Source organism: Mchenga conophoros, linkage group LG22 (assembly GCF_057382185.1).
Source record: "Mchenga conophoros isolate Kocher_MC1m ecotype Shallow Benthic linkage group LG22, M_conophoros_male_GT1.1, whole genome shotgun sequence".
Lineage (NCBI taxonomy): Eukaryota > Metazoa > Chordata > Actinopteri > Cichliformes > Cichlidae > Mchenga > Mchenga conophoros.
This window is the reverse complement of record NC_140546.1, coordinates 12,619,769-12,641,959: the sequence shown is the minus strand read 5'-3', so window position 1 is coordinate 12,641,959 and position 22,191 is coordinate 12,619,769. Positions and strand designations below refer to the sequence as shown.

At 41.5% G+C, this 22,191-nt stretch overlaps 2 protein-coding genes across 5 annotated transcripts in view; one reads left to right on the top strand and one right to left on the bottom strand.

The window, feature by feature from the left end:
• Nucleotides 1-5,033: 5,033 nt before the first annotated feature.
• LOC146548924 (putative thiopurine S-methyltransferase) lies at nucleotides 5,034-8,130 on the bottom strand. 2 transcript variants are annotated; one of them, XM_085261891.1, is made up of 9 exons: nucleotides 7,972-8,130; nucleotides 7,262-7,402; nucleotides 6,899-6,991; nucleotides 6,674-6,806; nucleotides 6,346-6,398; nucleotides 6,188-6,262; nucleotides 5,644-5,729; nucleotides 5,491-5,535; nucleotides 5,034-5,322 (listed from the first exon to the last, which is right to left on the bottom strand). In XM_085261891.1, the coding sequence occupies exons 2-9, from the start codon at nucleotides 7,357-7,359 to the stop codon at nucleotides 5,204-5,206; spliced, it is 702 nt and encodes a 233-aa protein (XP_085118017.1). In that variant the 5' UTR covers nucleotides 7,360-7,402; nucleotides 7,972-8,130; the 3' UTR covers nucleotides 5,034-5,203. The 2 variants fall into 2 exon arrangements, with proteins under 2 accessions (XP_085118017.1, XP_085118016.1); XM_085261890.1 differs by lacking the exon at nucleotides 7,972-8,130 and adding an exon at nucleotides 7,787-7,944.
• Nucleotides 8,131-9,374: 1,244 nt separating this feature from the next.
• Nucleotides 9,375-22,191, top strand: part of ext1c (exostoses (multiple) 1c) — a 108,242-nt gene continuing 95,425 nt past the window's right edge. The window contains exons 1-2 of one of the 3 annotated variants that reach the window (XM_085261503.1): nucleotides 9,375-9,623; nucleotides 20,523-21,914. In XM_085261503.1, the coding sequence (XP_085117629.1) occupies nucleotides 20,968-21,914 (947 nt within the window). In that variant the 5' untranslated portion in view covers nucleotides 9,375-9,623; nucleotides 20,523-20,967. Of the gene's footprint in view, nucleotides 9,624-10,118; nucleotides 10,622-20,522; nucleotides 21,915-22,191 lie in introns of those variants that run through there. The other 2 variants (XM_085261504.1, XM_085261505.1) reach the window with 2 other exon arrangements.

Genomic DNA, 22,191 nt, shown 5'->3' with positions numbered 1-22,191 from the left:
GACAACATTAAAATCCAAGCATTTAAGGATTTCAAGCACCCGTACGAACCCTGATAAATAACCCTTAGTGAAAAAAGCACCGCGCCCGTACTCAGAAATCGGCGCCAAATAATTTTATTAAAACACCCTCGGATGTGGTATTGTGAGGTAAAGACTTTTCTTTTCTTTTTTTTTTAGAGTCACTTTTCCGACAGGTTTTCTCATTAGCAGAAAACTCTCGACAGACAGAAACTCTAAAGGAAAACGGTCTTGTTTTACGCATATCAAGGAGGAGTCAACAACCCCTCTAATCATTTCTTAATGCCTCTAGCCAAGCAAAGAATTTCATAAAGGCCCCAACTCCTTGTACGTGCAAAATTCCCCGAGTAAAAAAATAAAAAAATAAAAATTTAAAAAGCACATATTCATTACTCTATCCCAAATATTTTTATTAAAACACCTCGATGAGGTATTTTGGGTTTGTGCAGCCACTCCTTCTCAGATCAAAGTAAAGAGTTTTTCTTCATTTTTTAAAGCTACTTTTACAACAGGTTTTCTCAATAGACTGAAAAACAGAAACCCTAAAAGAAAACTGCCTTGTTTTACGCACATCAAGAAGGAGTCAGACGACCGTCGGTTCATCCCAGTCAATTACCTCCGAGAGATCGGGATGCTTCCTCCGTAGGATACCATAAACGTATGAGAAAAAAAAAACCTAGAGAATTTATTATTTTGGTAAGAGTGAGAGAGAGAGAGTGAGAGAGAGTGAGAGAGATAATCTATCAAACTTTTCTACAAAACGTTATACCACTCCGGGTCAGGAGGGGCGATATAGCACGGATGACTACGCCGGATGGAAGCGTAACCGGAAGCGTGGCAGGGACTTTCCCTTTGACCTTCATCCTGCTCCATGATCAGCCGTTAAATCTTTCCTCAATATTGCTGTAATGTAACAACACAGGTAGTTTTTTAAGATCAGACAGGTCCCAAAACATTCCTTACACACCCCCGCAGTCACTGAATTAGCATCTGTGGCACAAATAAGCTTCAAGGACCTACTTGTTTTTTAGAACCGACCTTTGACACTTGGATGTTGGCTTAATTTTTACCCAAAGAGAAATTTGACCCTAATAAAAAAAACACAATACTGTGGTGAATACTTACCTCAACTTTGATGGGTTTTTTCACAGCTATTTATTTAGAAAAAAAGTAAACACCTTACAAGGACACAATGCACATTGCAGAGTACATGAATGGGAAGTAGGAATTCCTCCTCTCTGTACTTACACTCCTCCCTAACAAATGTCAAGTCATCATCTCCATATTGTTTTTCCCACTTTTCGAGTTTCATTGAAGTGTGCCCAAGTGCACAAGATGTAAAACAATGCATTCGTTTTTTAAGCCATTCACCGAGTCCCCCGTCAAGATGCCATTCATTTAAGAGACTAATCATTTTTTCAATTTAAGTTGTGCTAACTTCAACGCAGTAACATTAAAAATAAAACATATTAGAACTAATTTTTGTCGGACACAAGAACAACTCGAGCATATTTTTCGGGAGCTGAACTAGGGCTTACAAGTTTGCTAGGCCCCTGAGGACCAGTGCGAGGTTGTGCGGCAGATCCTGGCGTGGAGGGTCCAGACACTCCCACAGCGCAGACTTTGCTATCCGCACAGAGCGTTTCTGGTGTGGCTTATGCAAAAGAGACAATACAGCTCCCGGTAAGCATGTCTGTTGTAGCCTGCCCTTTATAAATATGTCTTTGATTATTCAAACAGTGTTTAAAATGTGACTCGTTTGTTATCCAAAAACATTTCATCTATGTTACTGATTTAAAATATACATATATATTTTTCAAGTTTTTAGCTCAAACTGACTCTTGAGCAAATCCACATAACCAGTGTGCACCCTAATGTACATCTTTGAACTGTATGTTAATCAGTACATGAAGCGTACCTCTGAAAAGAGTCCATCATTTGTGAATTTACTGATTTGTTTTTTAACTGCAGTTTTCACAAACTGCGGATGATGAAATCCTCTGTATTGTAGAAAATGTCTTTAAACTACTGCTGTTCCTACTTACTGAGTTCCCGAGCTACTTCTTTACTATGTGAATAAACAATTTGAACAAGAAAGGATTTAAAGACACATTGAAGCAAAGGCAAAAAAAAAAATTGTAATGAAATTTATGTGACGGTTCTTCTGAAATCCGACAGAGTGAAAATCCAAGAGCTGCTGCAATCCTCTGCATTAATGATCTTTCTGTTTCTCTCCTTCTGCGTGTGCGTGTGTGTGTGTGTGTGTGTGTGTGTGCTCACAGAGAGGAGGTCACGGCAGGAGTACCCTGAGTTGACACGTATGAACCATAAAGTCAGTTTGGACTGAGGAGCAGTTGGTAAACTACATTCAGTCTTGACAGAATTACTTTCTTATCCAAAGCACGCACAAGAAATCAAATCTCTGTATCACAATGATTTCAATAAAGCCTTATTATTTTATGGGGGCAATATCACAAATTCCCGTAGATCATTAATAGGGAACAAAAAAGGAGGATCACATCAGCAATGCGAGACAGAAGTCTTGACACGTGCTTAAAAAAACCCCAGTTACAGCTGGTAAGATTTCTGGTATAAACCAGACTTTCACAGACTGCATCTTTACAGGGTTTTTTGCTTCTTTTGTTCACTCCTAGTGTCATTAACAAACAACAACCACAAACACAGAGCCCACTAACTAGTAGCTGCTTTTCCCCCTAAACAGTCAGTTGACTGAGAGAAATGCAATCCATTATTGTGAAAGCCGAAGGAGATGTGCTCCATAGTCAGACTTATATTTCCTTAACTTACATCCTATGTTCTGTTTAATTCTGGCATCCCTTTGATGGAAATTGGTTAAACTATTGCTCAACTTGTGTCTGAATGACGGCAGATAATTCTGATGAAACTGACCCCGTAAGCACTTTGCAGCTGAGTCAAGGGCTTGTGGAAATAAGGTCAAGGAGGTGTCCGGCGTGAGTGCGCGTGCGGCCTGACATTCAATTTGGGACATCTGACAGACACATTAGTGCAACTCAGAGTGTGAGCAGCAACTCCTGTATACTAAACATAAGAAAAGTAATGTGTAGTGCTTCTTTTTTTTTTTTTTACAACCGAGATTCCAGGGCACATGCTTATATGGTTTTCTTTTATTCAAAAGCAGATTACTTTAGCGATTGTGTAACTGTGTCCTTGACATTTGTTAGGGAGGAGTGTAAGTATAGAGAGGAGGAATTCCTACTTCCCATTCATGTACTCTGCAATGTGCATTGTGTCCTTGTAACGTGTTTACCTTTTTTCTAAATAAATAGCTGTGAAAAAACCCATCAAAGTTGAGGTAAGTATTCACCACAGTATCGTGTTTTTTTTATTAGGGTCAAATTTCTCTTTGGGTAAAAATTAAGCCAACATCCAAGTGTCAAAGGTCGGTTCTAAAAAACAAGTAGGTCCTTGAAGCTTATTTGTGCCACAGATGCTAATTCAGTGACTGCGGGGGTGTGTAAGGAATGTTTTGGGACCTGTCTGATCTTAAAAAACTACCTTTGTTGTTACATTACAGCAATATTGAGGAAAGATTTAACGGCTGATCATGGAGCAGGATGAAGGTCAAAGGGAAAGTCCCTGCCACGCTTCCGGTTACTCTTCCATCCAGCGTAGTCATCCGTGCTATATCGCCCCTCCTGACCCGGAGTGGTATAACGTTTTGTAGAAAAGCTTGATCGATTCTCTCTCTCTCTCTTACCAAAATAATAAATTCTCTGGGTTTTTTTTTTTTTTCTCATACGTTTATGGTATCCTACGGAGGAAGCATCCCGAGCTCTCAGAGGTAATTGACCAGGATGAACCGACGGTCGTCTGACTCCTTCTTGATGTGTGTAAAACAAGGCAGTTTTCTTTTAGGGTTTCTGTTTTTCAGTCTATTGAGAAAACCTGTTGTAAAAGTAGCTTAAAAAAATGAAGAAAAACTCTTTACTTTGATCTGAGAAGGAGTGGCTGCACAAACCCAAAATACCTCATCGAGGTGTTTTAATAAAAATATTTGGGATAGAGTTCTGAATATGTGCTTTTTTTTTTTCTCTCTTTTTTTTTACTCGGGGTTATTTTGCACGTACAAGGAGTTGGGACCTTTATGAAATTCTTTGCTTGGCTGGAGGCATTAAGAAATACTAATAACGATTCTGATACTCTGGGCCTCTTAGCATCAACTGAGCAGTGTTTAAATGCCACAGCTACCTGCGTATTGTTGATGACCATGTCAAAACCATAATGACGACCATGTACCCATCTTCTGATGGCTGCTTCCAGGTGGACACCTTAATGCCACAGAGCTCCAATCATCTCAAATTATTTTCATGAGCATGACAGTGAGATGACAGTGGCTGACAAATCTGCAGTAACTGTGTGACGCTGTCATGTCAATATGGGCCAAAGTCTTTAAGGAATGTTTCCAGCACTTTATTGAATCTATGCTATGAACGATTGAGGCACTTCTGAATGCAAAAAGGGGGTCCAACCTGGTACTGCTAATGTGCAAGGTGAGTGTATTTATGCATATACACATTAACTACAAGTAAACAGCACAATAACTAACAACACCAACAATCATAAACCAGTGCAGGAAAGCAGGGATGAGGGTGGTTGCCTCTAAGCTGGTGTATTTCTGTGCTTACACTCAAGTGTATAGCATCTGTGAAGGTGTACGTGCAAATACATGACCATTATATGAGGGTATACAATCTTATCTTGTTCATCTTACTAATTCTATCTTTAATAATACATATGCTTCTATGAATTCTGGAGTTCTGTTTGAAATGTGTTAGAGAACTTGGATGCTTAATGCTCAAAGCCACGACTGAATAAAAGGTTTACGCAGGGGTGACTCCCACAGTTTAGCCTTTCGACATATTCTAAATTCAGTGGATTGTTTATCATAGAATTAATATTTTCTGAATTCTATGTTTTGTTTTGAGTGCAAAAGTCATAAATAAAATTAAACAGCTACAAAACTCATTAAAAACACCAGACATCTTGTCTTATGATCGTGTTTTTTTATTATCATGTTATTTGATCCATAACAACAACAAATAAAAAGGAGAATTATAAATTCTCTTGAATTTCAGGCACTTTCACTTTCCACTTTATTTTTCCTTCCCGGGATTTTCTTCTTCTTTCTCTAAACTCTGAGCCTTTAGTTGCTCTTTGGCGTGATGAGGTGCACATTTTCAAGAAATTTATCTAGTCCCCAATTTCGTTGTTTGTCCGTGAGAGCATCCTCTGACTGCAGCAACTCTATACCACAGCTGCTCCCTGAATTTAAAGAAAGTAAAACAAAATAATACACAATTAAAAAAGTTTCTAATTATCTGGAAAAAAGACCCCATATTTTGTAGAGTTATACACAAATCTGTCAGTTATCACTTGTATTTTGGTTAATATATAAAATGCTCAGCCATAATTATTTTTCATAGTACTCACCAAACAGACTATGCACCTGCTCATCAGGCACGAAAAAGGGAGGCCCTAAGAGATCAACAGATTTTAAAATATGGTATTTTATGTTTATTCTCTCTCTCTCTCACACACACACACACACACACACACACACACTATAGAAATGATATAGAATACCTTGATATAAATCAGGATTGTACAGTAAAGTGTCCAGGAGGTATCTGCAGTCATTCGCCATCAAAGAAATAATGAGAGCTGCATACCTACAAAATAAAAGAATAGCATTGGCATGGGACATCCGTGTATGGATACATTATATCAGCGGTCCCCAACCTTTTTTGCGCCACGGACCGGTTTATGTCCGACAATATTTTCACGGACCGGCCTTTAAAGTGTCGCGGATAAATCCAACAAAATTAAACTAGTACCGGTACCGAAAAAGAAGAAGATTTATTCACAACACACGCGAAAAGACCCAGGAAAACCGAGTTAATGATAAAAACGATAACAAAATAATGCTAAAAACCATACATTTCACACCCGAGCCTCAACTCTCGCGGCCCGGTACCAAACGTTTCACGGACCGTGGCCCGGGGGTTGGGGACCGCTGCATTATATAATACAGTATCAAACTGTGTAGAACATAATGTTTTGGAGTTTATTTAGTTTGAAATAAATGTCATTCTAAGGGTTTAAAATGAGGGTCTTCATCTCATCTTACTTTTCTCTGTCTCCTGGGTTGACGGCCACGAGAGAGCCCCTGTCCCAAATTGCTCCAAACTGACCCTCGATGGAACTGTGAAGTTTAACAGTATCAATTTAACAGTAATTTTAATTATTTTATTTTAAAAAGCATAAAACAATATGTAGTTTACTCACTTGGAGAAGTTGTACAGGTTACACTGATACAGGGAGATGTTTTTCTCTGAGTTCTAAAAACAAAAGACAGCACGGATGAACAACTTGTGTCTGTTTTAAAGTAAGCAATATAACTTTCTTGTAGCTTGCAGCCATTCTGCCCAAAATCTCACTGAGATCAAAACGGTTTTCAGAAGAAAGAGCTGCTCACATGCACATAATAAACTCAGGCATCACCATAAAAAACTCTATTCAGCGTAAAGACACTTAATTGCTGAGAAGCAATAACACTGACTACCTCAGCTTAGATCATTTAGTGGTCGTGTTTGCACACATGAAGTTCACCAACCTTGTAAACCTTTGCTCCAGGTATAGCAGGCACAGGCTCCTCGGTGTACGTCATGTTGTTCTCCTCAAAAAACTGACGAATAGCCTTTTCAGAAATCTCCACTCCAACCACTGAATGGCCCATGTCTGCTAGCCTGAGAATCACGAAAAAACAAAAGGTTAGCAAAGATGACAACTGACACTAATACTGATCAACTTAATTTAATTTAGTAAGATGTTTTCATACCACTTCATATCTACTGCTTTCCCACACAGAGGGAAGAAGAAGCGAACTCCTGTTCGTCCATTGAGAACTTTATCAATGTTTTTCTTCAGCATTCTGTTAGAAAAACAGTATTAACAGCAAAATACACATTCCTGCTGCAATCTTATGTTGAGGTGATGTCTGGTGATGTCTGGATCAGCCGTATTGATGGTACTTGTCTTAAAAATAGATAATCTAAGCTCACTTTCTAAAGCTTTTAACAGGACACAGCTTTAGGTGGTGATGCACCTTTATAGTTGATGTAATCTTCACAAGTCTTACATGCATTTGGGCTACTTTTGCACCCTCATTCCACTGAACTACATAAAAAAGTGGGGTCATTACTTGTGCACTTCAGGCTGATGGAAGCCGATTTTGTTCTGTTGCCAGCGTTCCTCCCATTCACCGAGGGCCATGACCCGATCTGCCTGCTGTTCCAGCATGCTGGTTATGTTTGCCTGACGATCAGCGGTTAAAGGAGAGCAGCTAGACATGAGAAAAAGAATTGTTTGTGAAAAAACCCCACTTCATGTCGCTGGAGACAGGAAGAGAATGCATAATCCGCACAGGATTATGGTCTTGCACATAAAGACACCTACAGCAACGGCAAAATGTAAGCACGTGTGGTCCATGAGCTGTCACCTGCAGGGTTACAAAACCCAACCGATGGGTCATTTGAATCTTCTGGTAGAAAATCATCTGCATTAATCGTGGATCTGCACGAGCTTGTTGTCCCGTTATAAACTAAACTATGGCACGATGGCTATAACCAAACAAATGGTTTGAATAACAGCGTCGTTAAAGCGTCATTCTTAAGCGGAAATGAATAATTATGTAATAGTTTCATGACAATGTCAGATCCTCGCTTACCTTGCAATAGCGCAGCATAAAAACAACCACAGTACTCGTGAAAAGACATTAGAACCGCACATGTTTTCCCGTAAACTCAAAGCGTGTCTCTCCTGAATGAAGGCTGCTAATATTTGTTCAGCAACACAGCTGACCGGGCAAGCTCTCCGATCATTAAACGCAGCGAGGCTCTCCTGAATTCTTACCCCGAGTTCTGTCTGCAAGGCGAGGCGTTCCGTTGAGCTCTCGGTCGGCTGTCTCTCAGTGTTTATAAAGTGCGAGAAGGAATGCTTTGCCTGGGAGAATGAAACGAGGTTTTGAAAATAAAGATCAAGCGGGTTTTATTTCTGGTTTGGGAGGAGCCTGATGATGCATTCATGGTACGTCAGAAAAATGTTACTCAGCATTCTGAGTAACAGTATCTCGAGTTCTTAAATCATTGCTCAAGATTAAGCAAAGGAATACAACAAAAGAAGATAATGTGAATGTTGTGTGTGTGTGATTAGAACTCTTGGCTAATTTGATGGTACCTTTTATGCAGATGTCTCTGGGTACGCAGGGTTTTGTTTTGTTTTTTGCTAAATAAACTCTATCTTGATTTGCAATATGCATACCAGAATTTGCTTTTCAAATTGCCCATGTATTCCTTTGCGATATAAATAATGCACTATTTCCATCATGGACCCCTCTGTTTCTTTCTCTTTTCTGTAAACGCTTGCTGCAATCACGATTCAAACTGTGGCAGCTGTCACTAATCCTCAGAAAGTCTCTGGACTGTTGCACAGTGATTAGTCTCGCTTGCCCAGCCTGCCTCTCTCCACGCTTGGGTTGGTACGGCTCCAGTGATACGATGTTGTCAGCAAGACAATAAGAATCCGTAAGGAAGAACGGAAGGGAAAGGTGTTTTCCGGACGCACAGCGGCGCAAGTGTTTAAGAAATCCCGGTTTTACACTGAAGCGCTCTGGCATAGGTCTTTTTTCCGTAGTTTCTACTTCATTAAAAAAAATACACACACTTCCCTCAAGAAAAATAAAATGTTGTAGCTCGTCAAACATGCAAAGATGTGTAAATTTAACCATGTAACATTGAACGACATTACTTCATACAAACATAGGCTACTAGAACACAGCGGCAGTCCATAGGAGAATTCAGATATTATTGGTGTTTGCAAGAGGGAAAAACGGATATTATAAATCTGTAGAATCTGCCCGTTATATGGATATAAGTCTTTGTTGCCAAAAATTTAAAAAAAGAGGCATCTTGCTGCACTCTAATTTAATGTAGAGTAATAATGTGTTGTAGCCTATTCTCAACTTGGCCATCAACGAAAAGCTATTTTTAAACAGCTGATAGAACTGCTGAAGCAAGGTTATTCTTCTTTACTGGTCTCCCTTATAAAGAACTGTTACCTGCTTATGCTCTGTTTACGCTGGTGTACTGGAAACAATGCTTCCCACCAAGATTGCTATCTTTAGCCAAAATAAACAACGTACTACATTCAACACTCATAGTGAACCACGAGAAAATGTGACGTTCCTCTGTGTTGGTTCATTCCTGTGCGTAATTCGGGCTTTCCGAAGCGCTCCAGTTGTGCAGGGTCGCGTCCAGATGTGTGTGTTTTTCTTTACGGGGCGACGAAGACGGCGAGGAGCTTCTGACCAATCACCGCCGCCCGGGGGCGGGTCGAGCGTGAACTGTTGTGGATGTGGAAAAATGGACAATTTATCACGCATATTCATCATTCATATCCCAACGGGGAAAGCTTTGGTTGCACGCTGATTTGATTGGCAAATGCCTGGCCGTGGTGTGAAACGGAAAATCACCAGTTGGGAGGAGAAGAGCGCGGTTCGCTACCCGGTAAGGGCGAGCTCTCTGTTGGGGAGAAGTCGGGGCGCTGTGGGGATTGTACTGGGTAATTGCTGCTATGTTTAGAGGCTGTGATTACTGAGAATGCATTTGAGCAGTAAGATTAAAGCAGGTGGATCTGTTGAGATCTAAGAAATAATTTCTGTAGCAATATGTATTTCATATTTTTTCTTTCATCTTGCCCTCTGTCCTGAAGGCGTAAATCACCGCTGCAAGCTCACGCTCTTTAAAAATTCAAGCAAAACGCTTTCAGATTCGCTTTCCACCCGCTTATGATCACGGCACTTGCACTGATAGCCGGGATAATAGCCGGTAAAGTGCGTTTATCTGCTCGAAAGCGGCACCTGACTGCTATTAGCCACTGATGTATTGTTTGCATAGCGCTCAGCGCACCTTTGTTACTCGCTGCTCACTGACACGGGAATCTCAAGTGCTCGTAGCAGCCCTCACCATCCTACTGAACAGTAAATCTCAAAGACTTGTTAGACCGACCCTTGCTTGCGATAAGGTCACTGATGCTTAAAGTCATTCTAAGAGCAACAGGGGCACTTCAGTCCACCCCTGGATTACACGAGACTACCAAGCTGCCTGTATTTGGCAGCATGTAAAACCAGGTTGCTGTCGGAGTAGCAGTGCGTGATGGGGAGGCTGTCCATGGTGCTCTGACGGAGAGAGGTGCATGCTGGATAATAATAAAGGAGAACACGCTGTGAGGGATTTGGGAAATTCGGAGGACACGGGGGGGCGGCGGGACATTCCGCTTTGGCATTGTGAATATTATGTTTTTTATTTTTGGAAGCGCCTGGACTGTGCGTACAGTGTGCGCTATGCCAGAAGGTGGGAACTTAATCATATTGTAAGGCTCCGGATTTGCAAGGCTCCAGAGGAGAAGTTGGTGTCTTGAGCCTCCAGAGCTCGTGTCATCCGAAAAAAGGGGCTACGGCAGAGCCGCAAGACAACACGATCAACAGTTCAAAGCGCAACTGTAGGTATGATTCTGGTTCTGGTTCGGGGGGCACATATCTCAGTGATTTTCTGTGGCATGTTTTGACAGTGAGATTTGCACACCTTGCTGTGTCACACTATGACAGATGCCTTTATTGACTCCGGTGTAATTTGATACAATAGGATCGTATATAGCTGTGTTTTGTAATTCTATCTACATCTCTGGGATATGGGGGGAAGTCAGCACAGGCTTCTCCCCCTGGACAGATGGGCTGCGGGTTGCTCTGCCACCATCCAAGAATATTAAGCTAAGTAATGTAGTTCAGCTGTCCTACTGTTTCCGCTTGCAAAGTCGTTGGCAGTAATATCAAAACAAGAATCTTTTTACTCCAGTATGAAGTCTTTCCAGACATCTTTTCTAATTTGATGGAGATTGTGAACAGACCACAGGCACACTGATTATACAAGGCATGTGTGCACCAGTGGAGTGTGCATATCACTGACTGTATTATGACTTCTTCCTGCTCATCTTCTGATGCAGTCTAAATGGCATTGTTTTGTTCTGATGCCCAGTTGTCTTAGCTAATGCCCATCTTGCATTAGCTAATAGCTCAGGAAAGACTGGAAAGATTGCCTGCTTTCACATCCCACTAAGTGCTCCACGTATTAATGAATCCCAAAGAAACAAACAAGGCTGGCAGAGTTCATTGCAGCATTTAATTACAAGTCTCTAGTTATTTTGTTCTTTCTTTATTTATTTTTGATGAAAAATGATGGTGCTTCCAAACAAAATGCTGTCATTATCACTGAGGTTCCACCCCAAAAGGCTCTCAGGGGAGGCTGTATCTTGACAATAAGCTGTACATGAATTTCATTTGATTTATGAAATGACATTTAATGGCAACCTCCTCATCTTAATAGGATTTCTCATTCATGATGGTTCTGTAATACCTTCCCTCGTGAATAAGACACAAATCTTGTCATGTCAAGCTAGGCGGAATGCATATTCCACGGACAGCAGGAATTTCCAGTCACATGTTCCTTAAGTGAGCTGAGTTTGGAGTTTGCATTGTGCAACCTTTGGACTGTCTGTTGTAGTATTCTATTGTTGGTCATTCTCCTTGTGTGTAATGTCTTAAAGAATGTTTTTTGTTACTCTTGTGAAAGCTGCAGTCAGTTGAACAAAAAGACTGTTTAAAAAAAAGTATTTTAAGCACAAGATTAAGAAATTCGGAGACACAGGGCTAATTGAACTCTGCCTGGAATGTTGTTCTTCTTTCTTATCCTAGGGTCAGATCGTATATCTAATCAGGTGTTGTCAAGGTCAGATTGTTTATTCCCATCTGATTAGAGTTCTGTGAGACTGCCTCTAGGCCGAAGCTGCAGAGATAAGATGCGCTGTCGGTAAGATGCGTTGTTAGCAGGACCGGTTAATAAGGCAGATGGATTCGGCTGCATGCTGTTTCTGCTGTGTGCGTTGTCAGGTGCACAGCCAGCCACTGTGCTGTATCAGTGTCCTCCGAAGGCTCTTTTACTCTACATGCTTGGACTGGTGTGCTATTGTTAGTCTCCGCCTGTGCGATATCCGCACATATCCTGTCCCTGTGTTTTAGGACTGTAAACAGCATTGCCAAATTCAGAGAGTGAGCTTGAACTTCCTAATAAGTGTTCCTGCCCATCTTGTTCATTTTGTTAATTAGCCCTTGTGGCGTTGGAGTGCAGCATATTGTTGAGACATAATTAATCAACCGAGCTTGTAATTACGCCGGGTTTGGAATGTGAGCGTGGTTTGGAGGCTGGTTCCGTTGCAGGGCGTTCAGCTTGAGGTAAACATCTTATTAACCGTGTCGGAGTACCTTGGCCAAGGCGGAGCAATGCGGTTTTATTTAGCTGGAGACGAATGTGCTGTTATCCATATTATGAAAATGGCCTCATAAAAGAACCGGTGCTTGATTAAGTTTATGGCCATTATGGTTCTGAGGTGGTCGAGCTAATGGAAAAAGACTTCAGTAGCTGTGTGGAGACAGCAAGAGAGATGATTTTTTTATAAAGTAAAAAGCCATTTGTTCAGCAAAGACCAAAGTGTGTGTGTGTACCTGCTTATATATGCATACAGTGTGTGGGAGTGTAAAGAGCACCTCAATTTCAAAGGGCAACTAGTACGTAAGGACAGAAAATGGAACATGGATCACATCCCAAGCCTTTAATGCAGGTCTGTCAAAGGAGGAAGCCCTTCACAGACTGAGTGATGTGACTACAGACAGGCAAACCCCTCATACTCAGTGACTCCTAATCAGGTTTTACGTTTTGAAAAAGCTATAGAAATGCTTTTGTTTTCCAGGTACTCCGATTTATTATGCCACAGAAAAATACCAAGAACATAAAGTACAAAGAAACATACACAAAAGCCATTTTCACCAATGCTCCATAGCCCTTCTATACACATTTCCTGATAAAAGTGCAACTGAAAAGGCATTGTGTTTACTTTTATTGCACAAAAGGACGAGAGCACAATGGTAAACAGATAAACAGATTCATCCGCATTATACTCCTGACTCAACTTCAGGTCTTTACAAATGAGCACAGACAGCATGCTACTACAAAGTTAGTGAGGTACCCAGAGTCACGTTAAGGCCAAGTAGACCCCAACCCAACAGCCAGAGCGAAAATTGAACAATTAACAAAAGCTGTAATGAGCAGTCAAGCTTGTAACATTGTAGCCTCCATCTCTACTTGAGGAACCTTAAACTGTGCTCCCCTGTTCTTTATAGAGAGTACCCTTCCCCACAAGCCACTCTTGTTCACTCTCTTTCTAATTGTACTGTCAGGAACTTCTAACTGGGACCTTTAGAGTGTGAGATGTTGCTCTGAGCATCCCACAGTCTGACCTTGAAGTGAATATCCTGGGATAACCTCTGCTGGGAAGATTGTGCCATTTTGTTAATACACATTTGAATGCTGTAGACCAGCAAGATGCCCAAACTACTGCTTATATAGATGTTCTCACACTGACTGATCATTTACTATAGGTAATGATCAGCATTATCAGGCTGCTACTCACCTTCTTCAATACTATGAAAGCAGTACTTGGTGTTAAGGGTGTACTTAGTTTTACATAACTGTATAGAGTCCTCTAAAAACTCTTTTTTTATATGATGTGAAAGCATCCTGACCAAAACAAACATTGTATAGATACACACTTACTCTACTGCTGCGTGTTACATTTAAAAACGGTCATCCTCAGAAAAAGCTCTAACCTGCTTCTGCTGACACTGTGAACTTAACTCAGCGCTTTCCAGCCTAGGGGGCTTTATAACCCTACACAGTCTACATGCAAAGCACCCTAAGGAGCTAATATGACTCATTCCTTGAATTGGCCTCCGTAGTCTGTGAAATATGCAAGTATTAAGGGATCACAAGTAGAAACTAGTTTCATTTCAAGGATCACACACGAAAAACAGGCGGTAACCACTGTAATAACACAAACAACGCAGTGCAATGATCCTCTAGTCCTCGGTCACGCTGTCACATCTCTCAGGCCTGTAATAACAGGGTCCAGCGTTTAATTTTAGCTCGACTGAGCCTTTCACCTCACCACAAGATTTGTGTTTTCTTCAGAACACTTTATTTTGCTGAACTAATATATCGCCAGCAGCAGGCCAGCAACAACATGCGCGCCAGATGTGCATTTAAGTATAGTCTTGACATATGCTTACATACAACCACAAAAACTCGCTGAAATCACTTGTATTTGTGAAGAGCAATCCCCCAGGATGCGTCTCAGGCTGTGGTGAGCTTTCATCATTCAGGTGGACTGTCTAACTGTATCATCTGGGAAGGGATGGAGATCTCATTTTACCCAGAATTTTGCCCATCTAGTGTCAATTTTCAAGCTGCACTATGTCTGCTCAAATCATTTCAGACATAATAATGCTGCTTTTGCTTCTTTGACAGTGGCAATGACTCTGCCATACAGAGAATGACTGTAATGGTAGTGGATTTCATTTCGAGCATTTACAATGTCAGTTGTGCTCAGCACTGGTGATGTGGCCAGAAAACATCAAATTGAACAAATAAGGAAAAAGCCAATCTGTCACAGAATGACAGAAACCTCTTTCATAAAAATATCCCTTCTGGTGGGAGAGAAACGCAAATTGACAAATGCTGAATTTCTAGCAGAAGGCCATCATCGGCAACATCCATTTCAGAACAAGTCAGTTTTCATTTTCTATCAAAGCCTGTATAACCACAGTTGAATAAGCTGCTGTGCAAACACAATTCATAGGAGACATGGGATGACAAATTTCAATTCCATTTCCTGAATGACTTAATCGTGTTGTTCTCTGAAAAACTGCAGCAGGTAGAGGCAGTTTAGGGACACCCATAAGGCCATCAGGGAGAGAGATTGAGGGCAGGAAGAATAGGGACTGGGTCCAGCCATCGCCCATAGAATATCGATCTCAGAGCTGAGCTCTCCATCTTGTTGTTTTCTCCTTCCTCTGTTATTATCTACTATTCATTTGCAGATTTCGACTAAATATTTCCACGTCCTCCAAATATTATTGCACTTATCAGGCAGGTTTGCTTCCAAATTAAATTACCGTCAATAGATTGTTAAATCGTTTGAAGCTTTAATCCTTAGGAGGCTGCTATTTCTAATTCCATTAATTCCATTTAAAAACTGCCAAAAAACTGACACTTCTCTCATTTTGTACCGGCACTTTGATTACCTGAAATGGTCTTTTCTAACCTTTGTGATTATTATGTTTTGTTTTTATGGTGTAAAATGAAACAGCAGTAAACAGTGAAGCTAATATCAATGGGATGAAAATATATGGAGTAATCCTACATGGGAGTGTCATGGGTGCATTGTGCCGTAAATCTTTGGTGCTTATAAAGGGATGTTCAGGGCAGGGTTAGGAGTGGTGGACTCCCTCACTTACAATGTGATAATTATGTACAGGGTAATAAAACAGAATGACTATTAATGGAAAATAATAAACTTTAACTGGTATCAAAATTGGGGGTTGGATTGCACAAATACGAGACACTTGATTAAATGCAGAATTGCTATTATTGGCCCCTGATTCTCTGTAGCATAAATTCAACAGGGTTCCAGAAACCTTGACATGATGACACCAAACAATTGCAGATTTGTTAGCTGAACATTTATGATGCCACTGTCCTGATCCATCATATTCCAGTGGTACTCTACTAGATTGCAATCAAGTGACTGTGGAGGCCATTTGAGTACAGTGAACTCTTCTTCAATGTTGAACCAGTTTGAGATAATTTGAGTTTTGTGACATTGGTGTGTTATCCTGCTGGAAACAGCCATCAGAGGATGGCCACACTAGCAGTTTGGCCAATCTTGTCTGGCATCAACAAGGCATTTTCACCATGAGAGCTGTTGCTCACTGGATATTTTCTCTGGATTTTTTGGACAATTCTTTGTAAACTGTGGAGATGGTTGTGTGGGGAAAATCCCAGTAGATCAGCTGTTTCTGAAATACTCGCACCTACCCATCTGACTCCAAAAGTCTCTATTCTGATGCTCAGTTTGAACTTCAGCAGGTCGTTTTGATCATATCTGCCTAAATGCATTGAGTTGGTGCCATGTGACTGGCTAATTAGATATTTGTGTTAATAACAGATGTACCCAAGAAAGCTGTCAGTGAGTGTTAGATTCAGTCAGAGTATGCTAGAAGCGTGTTTAGAAAGGCAAAGTAAGGCGAACTTACTTGGTATCAAACTGGTTTGCCTTGTTCTTCGTACATGAACCATAACCTTCATATTTCATTGTTCCAGTCCTGTTTTTTTCACCTCACTGTAACACAATTTCATTGTTTGCTCAGGACATTGTAATGAACCTGCCTAGAAATGTCTTTGCACTTAAGGCAAGGGGATGATCAAAGAACCGTTGGCCTTACTGAGTGTATTCCTCGTTTCTGTGATTCCGAGTTTTTCATGCCTGTCGTCATCCCTCTTTAGAGAATGAATAATTGCACATTTAAAAAGGAGCAAAAAACATGTATTGTTTAAGTGAAACCCTCCAGTGAATTTGGGTAAAGTGGGAAAAAGAGAGGACAGGGAAAGTAAAAAAGAAAAACAGACTTGATGAATAAACTGAGGTAAGGAGGTGTAGATGGAAAATAAATCACCAAGGGTTGAATTGTAGAGCTCAGAATTCTGCTTTCACCTTTTCTTGAACCCTATCTTTCCACGTTAAGGTCCCTCTATTCAATGAGCCTTGTGGCTTTTTTTTTTCCAGTGCTAGTCACCCAACCACAATGATCCATCACCAATCCATGACAGAGGGACTGTCACCACTTAAAGCCACTTACTTGTGTTTATGTGTGCAGCTTTATGTCTGCATCCTCCAGCTTATTTGCAGTAGAAAGCTGCTATGAGAGCTGGTCAGGCCCAGGCATGCATGCATTCATCATTATTGCTTATTGTTAATAGCCGCTCTTTGACATTGTACAGTTTGTCCTTGGATACAAAAGTGCACGGCAGAGCTCAAGAGGCTCCCACATACTTGGATATCTTGTAACAATAAATTCTTTGACTGTTCAATTCGCTTATTATCCTCCACCAGTCTGATACCTGAAACCTAACCGTCTCAGATATTCGCCTGATATTTCTCCTTGTATTGTAATTTTGAAATCAATTCAAATTCGAGATGGTGTCTTGGTGTCTTATTGTGAAATTTATTTTGTTCATCCAGCACAAATGCAGAGAGACTTGGTGCACTAAAATCAATATCCTTATGGGACTGTTATTTTTGTAAGACTCCTGCAGAGGTCGGGCAAAAGCAATGGCGTCCTTATGCGAAGTGGCTTGGCATTAGATTAGATAAGGCAACGGAATAAATTTTTCATGCCCATCATCATTACCATCATTATAATGATACCTTCCATCACTTTTCTATTACACCTTCCCGCCATCACTATCAATTATCCCTGGAACCACAAATCACCAGGACAGAGCTCATTTCTCACCAAAGTGTATCCTGAATAAAACTGAGGCCTAATTGCGCTCGTTGGTGGCAGGGGACATAAAGCGTGGAAAAAATAAAGAAAGGAAAATCAATGCCTTAACTAAAGAAGCCAGTGAATTATTGATGAGGGGCATGTAATGGGATCCCAAGTGTCTGTTTCTCCTTAGCTTGGACTGCTTGCATTTCAGTTGTGGCCAAAGTAGAAACACGGGAGGTGACATAAACCACCCACTAACATCTCCACAGGCAGATTAGCTGACCCGAATTACCTGGGGGTGCTGTGGCTCACACTCATGGCAGTGGTGCACACACACAAGTCCTATATGCAAGTCTTATGCGTACAGATGTAACAGTTAACCTGCATACACGCTTTCAAGCATTTAAAGTTACTTTAATCAAAGTCAGACTTTCAAGAATTTGTTGCCTCTGCTGTTTAATTTTGACAAGCACAACAATAAAGTCATATTTTATGGTGGTACTAAACTGAAAATGTTTTCTCAGACCACTGCTTAGATGTTTTTAGTATTGCGCTGTTTAGCATTCCACACCATGTTGTAGCAAAGAGAACCACAGCTTAGTGTACTGATTGGGCAACTGACCATATAAAGAATCTTAGTTAACATTATTAATATACTGCACTGTGCAAAAGTCTTGAGTCACTCCCCATTTCTTAATTTTTTTGGACAAGTGGAGGACAATAGAAGGAGCCGCACCGCTAAAAACCAGAAACAACAACAAAGTATTTACAGCAGATGAAAAACTGAGAGCATTGTCCTTAAGAAATAAGAAAAAATCCACCAAATACCTGACACGTGACATCTGGTTGATTCATTTCACCGACGCCTCGTCTGAAAGGGTTTCAGGATGGAGGTACAGCCGTCTGTAAAACACGGTGGAGGCGATGTCATGGGTTGGGCATCTTGTCAAAATTGATGTTATTATGAACACAGAAAAGTACCATTAAATTTTAACCCACCATTCACTACCATCTGGAAAGCAACATGTTTTTCAGCAGTACAGTGATCCCAAATACACTGCCCAGTTAGTAATAATAATGCTGCTGTCCAGAGCCCAGACATGAATATTGCTGCTGCTTGCATTTAAATAAATGCTTTGAATGTCCTTCAAGAAGCCCGTAGTACTATTCCTAAAGACTACTTAAAGAAATTATAGGAGAATAAAGGTGGTAATACTAAATACTGACTGTTTCCTTGCAAATTATAAAGAAATGAAGCTTAAATTAAGACTTTTCCTCTCTAAATCTGAACATTTTTTAATAGATTTTTTAATAGAAAGTGACACCGGAATCTAGTGCATGTTTATTTGACTGCAATGAGGGCTTTAACCTCGATTGTTTCGTAATAATTGGGAACAAAAGATGTCGATGATGAAAATTGCAGTGACATTTCAAATTGATGCTTTTGTTTGCCCAAAAGCTATTACATTAGCAAAAAATACACAAGCAGTAACATCGAGTGCTCGCTTTCGCAAAGTGAAAACAGCAAATGCTGAACATTTTTGCTTGATGAAAGACTCGAGCTATCAGTTGATTAATTTTCTGTCATCTGAACTATTCATTCAGCAAAAACAATATACCAAATAACTTTAGTTGTGACATTCAAAGCTCTTCTTAACACAGAGGTCTGTGTGATCTGTCGCGCAGTCACATATTTCTCTCACAGCAGAGCGCAAATTTCAGTTTATCGTTGAATAAACTGCAGAAGCCTTGAATTTATTGAAGCCTTGAGATATTTAGTAAATGCTGGAACCAAAGGAACAATTACTGCCAAAATGTTTGATTTCTTTCACACTTTTCACCCAGTAACATACATACTAATTAGAATTTTAACTATGCGCAGCAATTCACATGCAAAACTCCATTCCTGCTGTATTTCAGTTTGAGGAATGAAAACCTGCATTGTTTACCCACACCGTCATTGTGCTGCTTGTTTTTGCTGCCAGAGGAGAAGGCAGGCTAGCTTCTCCTTAGCTGGAGAAGAGGCAGAAAGGAGGAATGTGAATGAGAGGTAGAGAGAGGGTGGCCAGGTGAGGCCTGAAAGCTGCCTTTGTGTGGCAGCTGGCAGAAAGAACACTGACCTTCACTGTGAGGTGTGTTCTCCACACAGACACACACTGTAGGTACTGTACAAGTTTGGAGGAGTTATGAGGGGATGTTTGGAAAAAAAAAAAAAAATACCGTTGCAAATTTACAAAAAGCCTTCGCTCAGTCCGCCCGCGGTGAATGGACGTCTCAGAGCCATAAAGCGGTTATGTTTTCCTGCTGTGTTTCCACATCTCAGTTTTAGATGCTAAACGCCGTCTTATTTTCTCCTTCACTGCACCTCAACTGTATCTGCTTCAGTTCAACTGGAGCTTGAAGAGCTCGATAGCATCAAGCCCAGTCAGCTGCTCCCAGTTTCTCATGCTATCACAGAAAGACTATTCCAGAAGTGAGCGCACATCATAGTACAAATGAGCCCGTAAATAGCCATCCCTTTTTATAGGAGTGTGGGAGCCGGAGAGGGATGAAGGTAGACTTGACGAAAAGATGATTTTGATGTGTGGCTGATCTCGGTTGGATGCCTTTTTGAAAGTGCGCTGAGTTAACTTTTCCCAATTTTCTCCTTATGAGCTCCAGCCGAAGAAGGATTTTGACAGCTTAAAACCCTCCGCTGGCCGTGAAACATTACCCAGCTGTGGTACTTGAGTGCTATTTGATTATATGTGTGTTTGTGTGTATTAAATGTGATCGGGGGGTTGCAGATTACATATGACTAACCGAAATGAAAAGCTATACCCACTGGGCTATGAAAAGTGTTAGTTACGGCATCTGCTGAGACAGCAGTTAAACAACTATAACCCAGTGTGTTTCTCAGTGCTGGTTGCAGAGCTGTGATGCTGCTCTGTGTACTGATGTGTATTCTTGTTTGTTTACTTCTCCCCAGGAGGGCCCCTGCAGACAGCAGTTGTGCCAGGCACTATGAGGCAGCAAGCTTGGCCTGCGAGAGCGGAGAAATCACCCTTCATCACTCTCGGCCGGGCTGGACAGCGGAAGAAATGTACAAAGCAGCAGCGCGTGCTACAGCAGAGGCGGGCTAATACACACATCTGAGCGTACAGTTGAAAGCAAATGGGAAGGCCAGAAAGAGACTGAAAGAGGGGAGTCAGTAACTTAGACTGTGTCCTTTCTAAATGGCAAAGTGGACTGGGCCACATTCAGAGGCAGCGATGTCCTTGTTAACACATTGTCCTCCATTAGAAGCTCCTTGTTAGAAGTTGCAAGTTAGTCCCAAACCCCTGTGAGGCTACAGAGCTGAGGGGACAACAAAAGTAAAAACAGAGGACGAAAGCGAGACAGAGCAGGGAAAAAGGAGACTGTCACAGGCCCTCATGCAGGCGCGTAAGAAGTATGTTCTGCTGGGCTTGTGTGCGTGCTGCTGGCTGGTCCTCTTTTACTGGGGTGGAGGAGTCCAGCTGCGTCTACTCCGCCTGCTGACACGCCACCGGGGTGATGTGATGCGCCCCTGGCCCAACTGGACCGACAGAGCCTTTTTGCCCCGCTATGCCCACTTGGATGAACTTCAGACAGACCCTGGGATGGCAGAGTCACCCCGCCAGCGGCGCCAGGCATGGTCTGCCATTTATAAAGACAGCCGCTGTCGCATGGAGACCTGTTTTGACTTCTCTCGGTGTCGCCGTAGAGGAAGGGAAGGGTTCAGAGTGTACATATATCCATCGGAGAAAAACGACCGCGTGTCAGAAAGCTACAGGAAGATCCTAACATCTATAGCCGAGTCACGGTACTACACCTCAGACCCCCGTGAGGCATGTCTGTTCGTGCTTGGTATAGACACCTTAGACAGGGACCAGCTATCAGGACAGTTTGTGCCCAATGTGGATGAACGTATCCGTGGTTACCCATTGTGGAATGACGGGCGGAACCATCTGATTTTCAACCTGTACTCAGGCACGTGGCCTAACTACACAGAGGACCTGGGCTTCAACATTGGCCAGGCCATCTTAGCCAAAGCCAGCCTCAACACAGAACATTTCAGGCCGGGCTTTGATGTCTCCATCCCTCTCTTCTCAAAGGATCACCCGCAGAAGGGTGGAGAGCGGGGCTGGCTGGTGAGGAACACAGTTCCACCACGAAGGAAGTACCTGCTGATGTTCAAAGGGAAGCGCTATCTAACGGGCATCGGCTCAGACACAAGAAATGCGCTTCATCACATTCACAATGGCAAGGACATTGTGTCGTTGACAACATGCCGCCACGGGAAGGACTGGGAGAAGCACAAAGACGCCCGCTGCGACCATGACAACCTGGAATACGAAAGGTAAGATGGGCCACAGTGAATGTATGAGTCAATGTGGCATTATATAAGGATTCATAAGAAATGGTGGAAAGGTTTATATTTTTTATTAAGAAATACACAATGGGGTTGTTCTGCTTGCCTTCCCGTTTGAACTTTACATGCTGTTTTATTGGTCTTTTAGATGTAGCTGATTTTCTACAAGCTGTGTCAGGGGTAGCTTTCGTGTCCCACTGGTTATTTTTGTCTCTCTTTTATTGCTGCACACTTTTTGACTGCCTGAGCTTATGATATTTGGCAG

Excerpts from the sequence above, each read along its gene's own strand:
- LOC146548924 (XM_085261890.1), bottom strand. The coding sequence starts at position 7,848 with ATGTGCGGTTCTAATGTCTTTTCACGAGTACTGTGGTTGTTTTTATGC. Across the intron at positions 6,807-6,898 it reads AAAGCAGTAGATATGAAGTG|GCTAGCAGACATGGGCCATT; the intron begins GTATGAAAACAT and ends CGTGATTCTCAG. Across the intron at positions 5,536-5,643 it reads CAATCCTGATTTATATCAAG|GGCCTCCCTTTTTCGTGCCT; the intron begins GTATTCTATATC and ends TTGATCTCTTAG.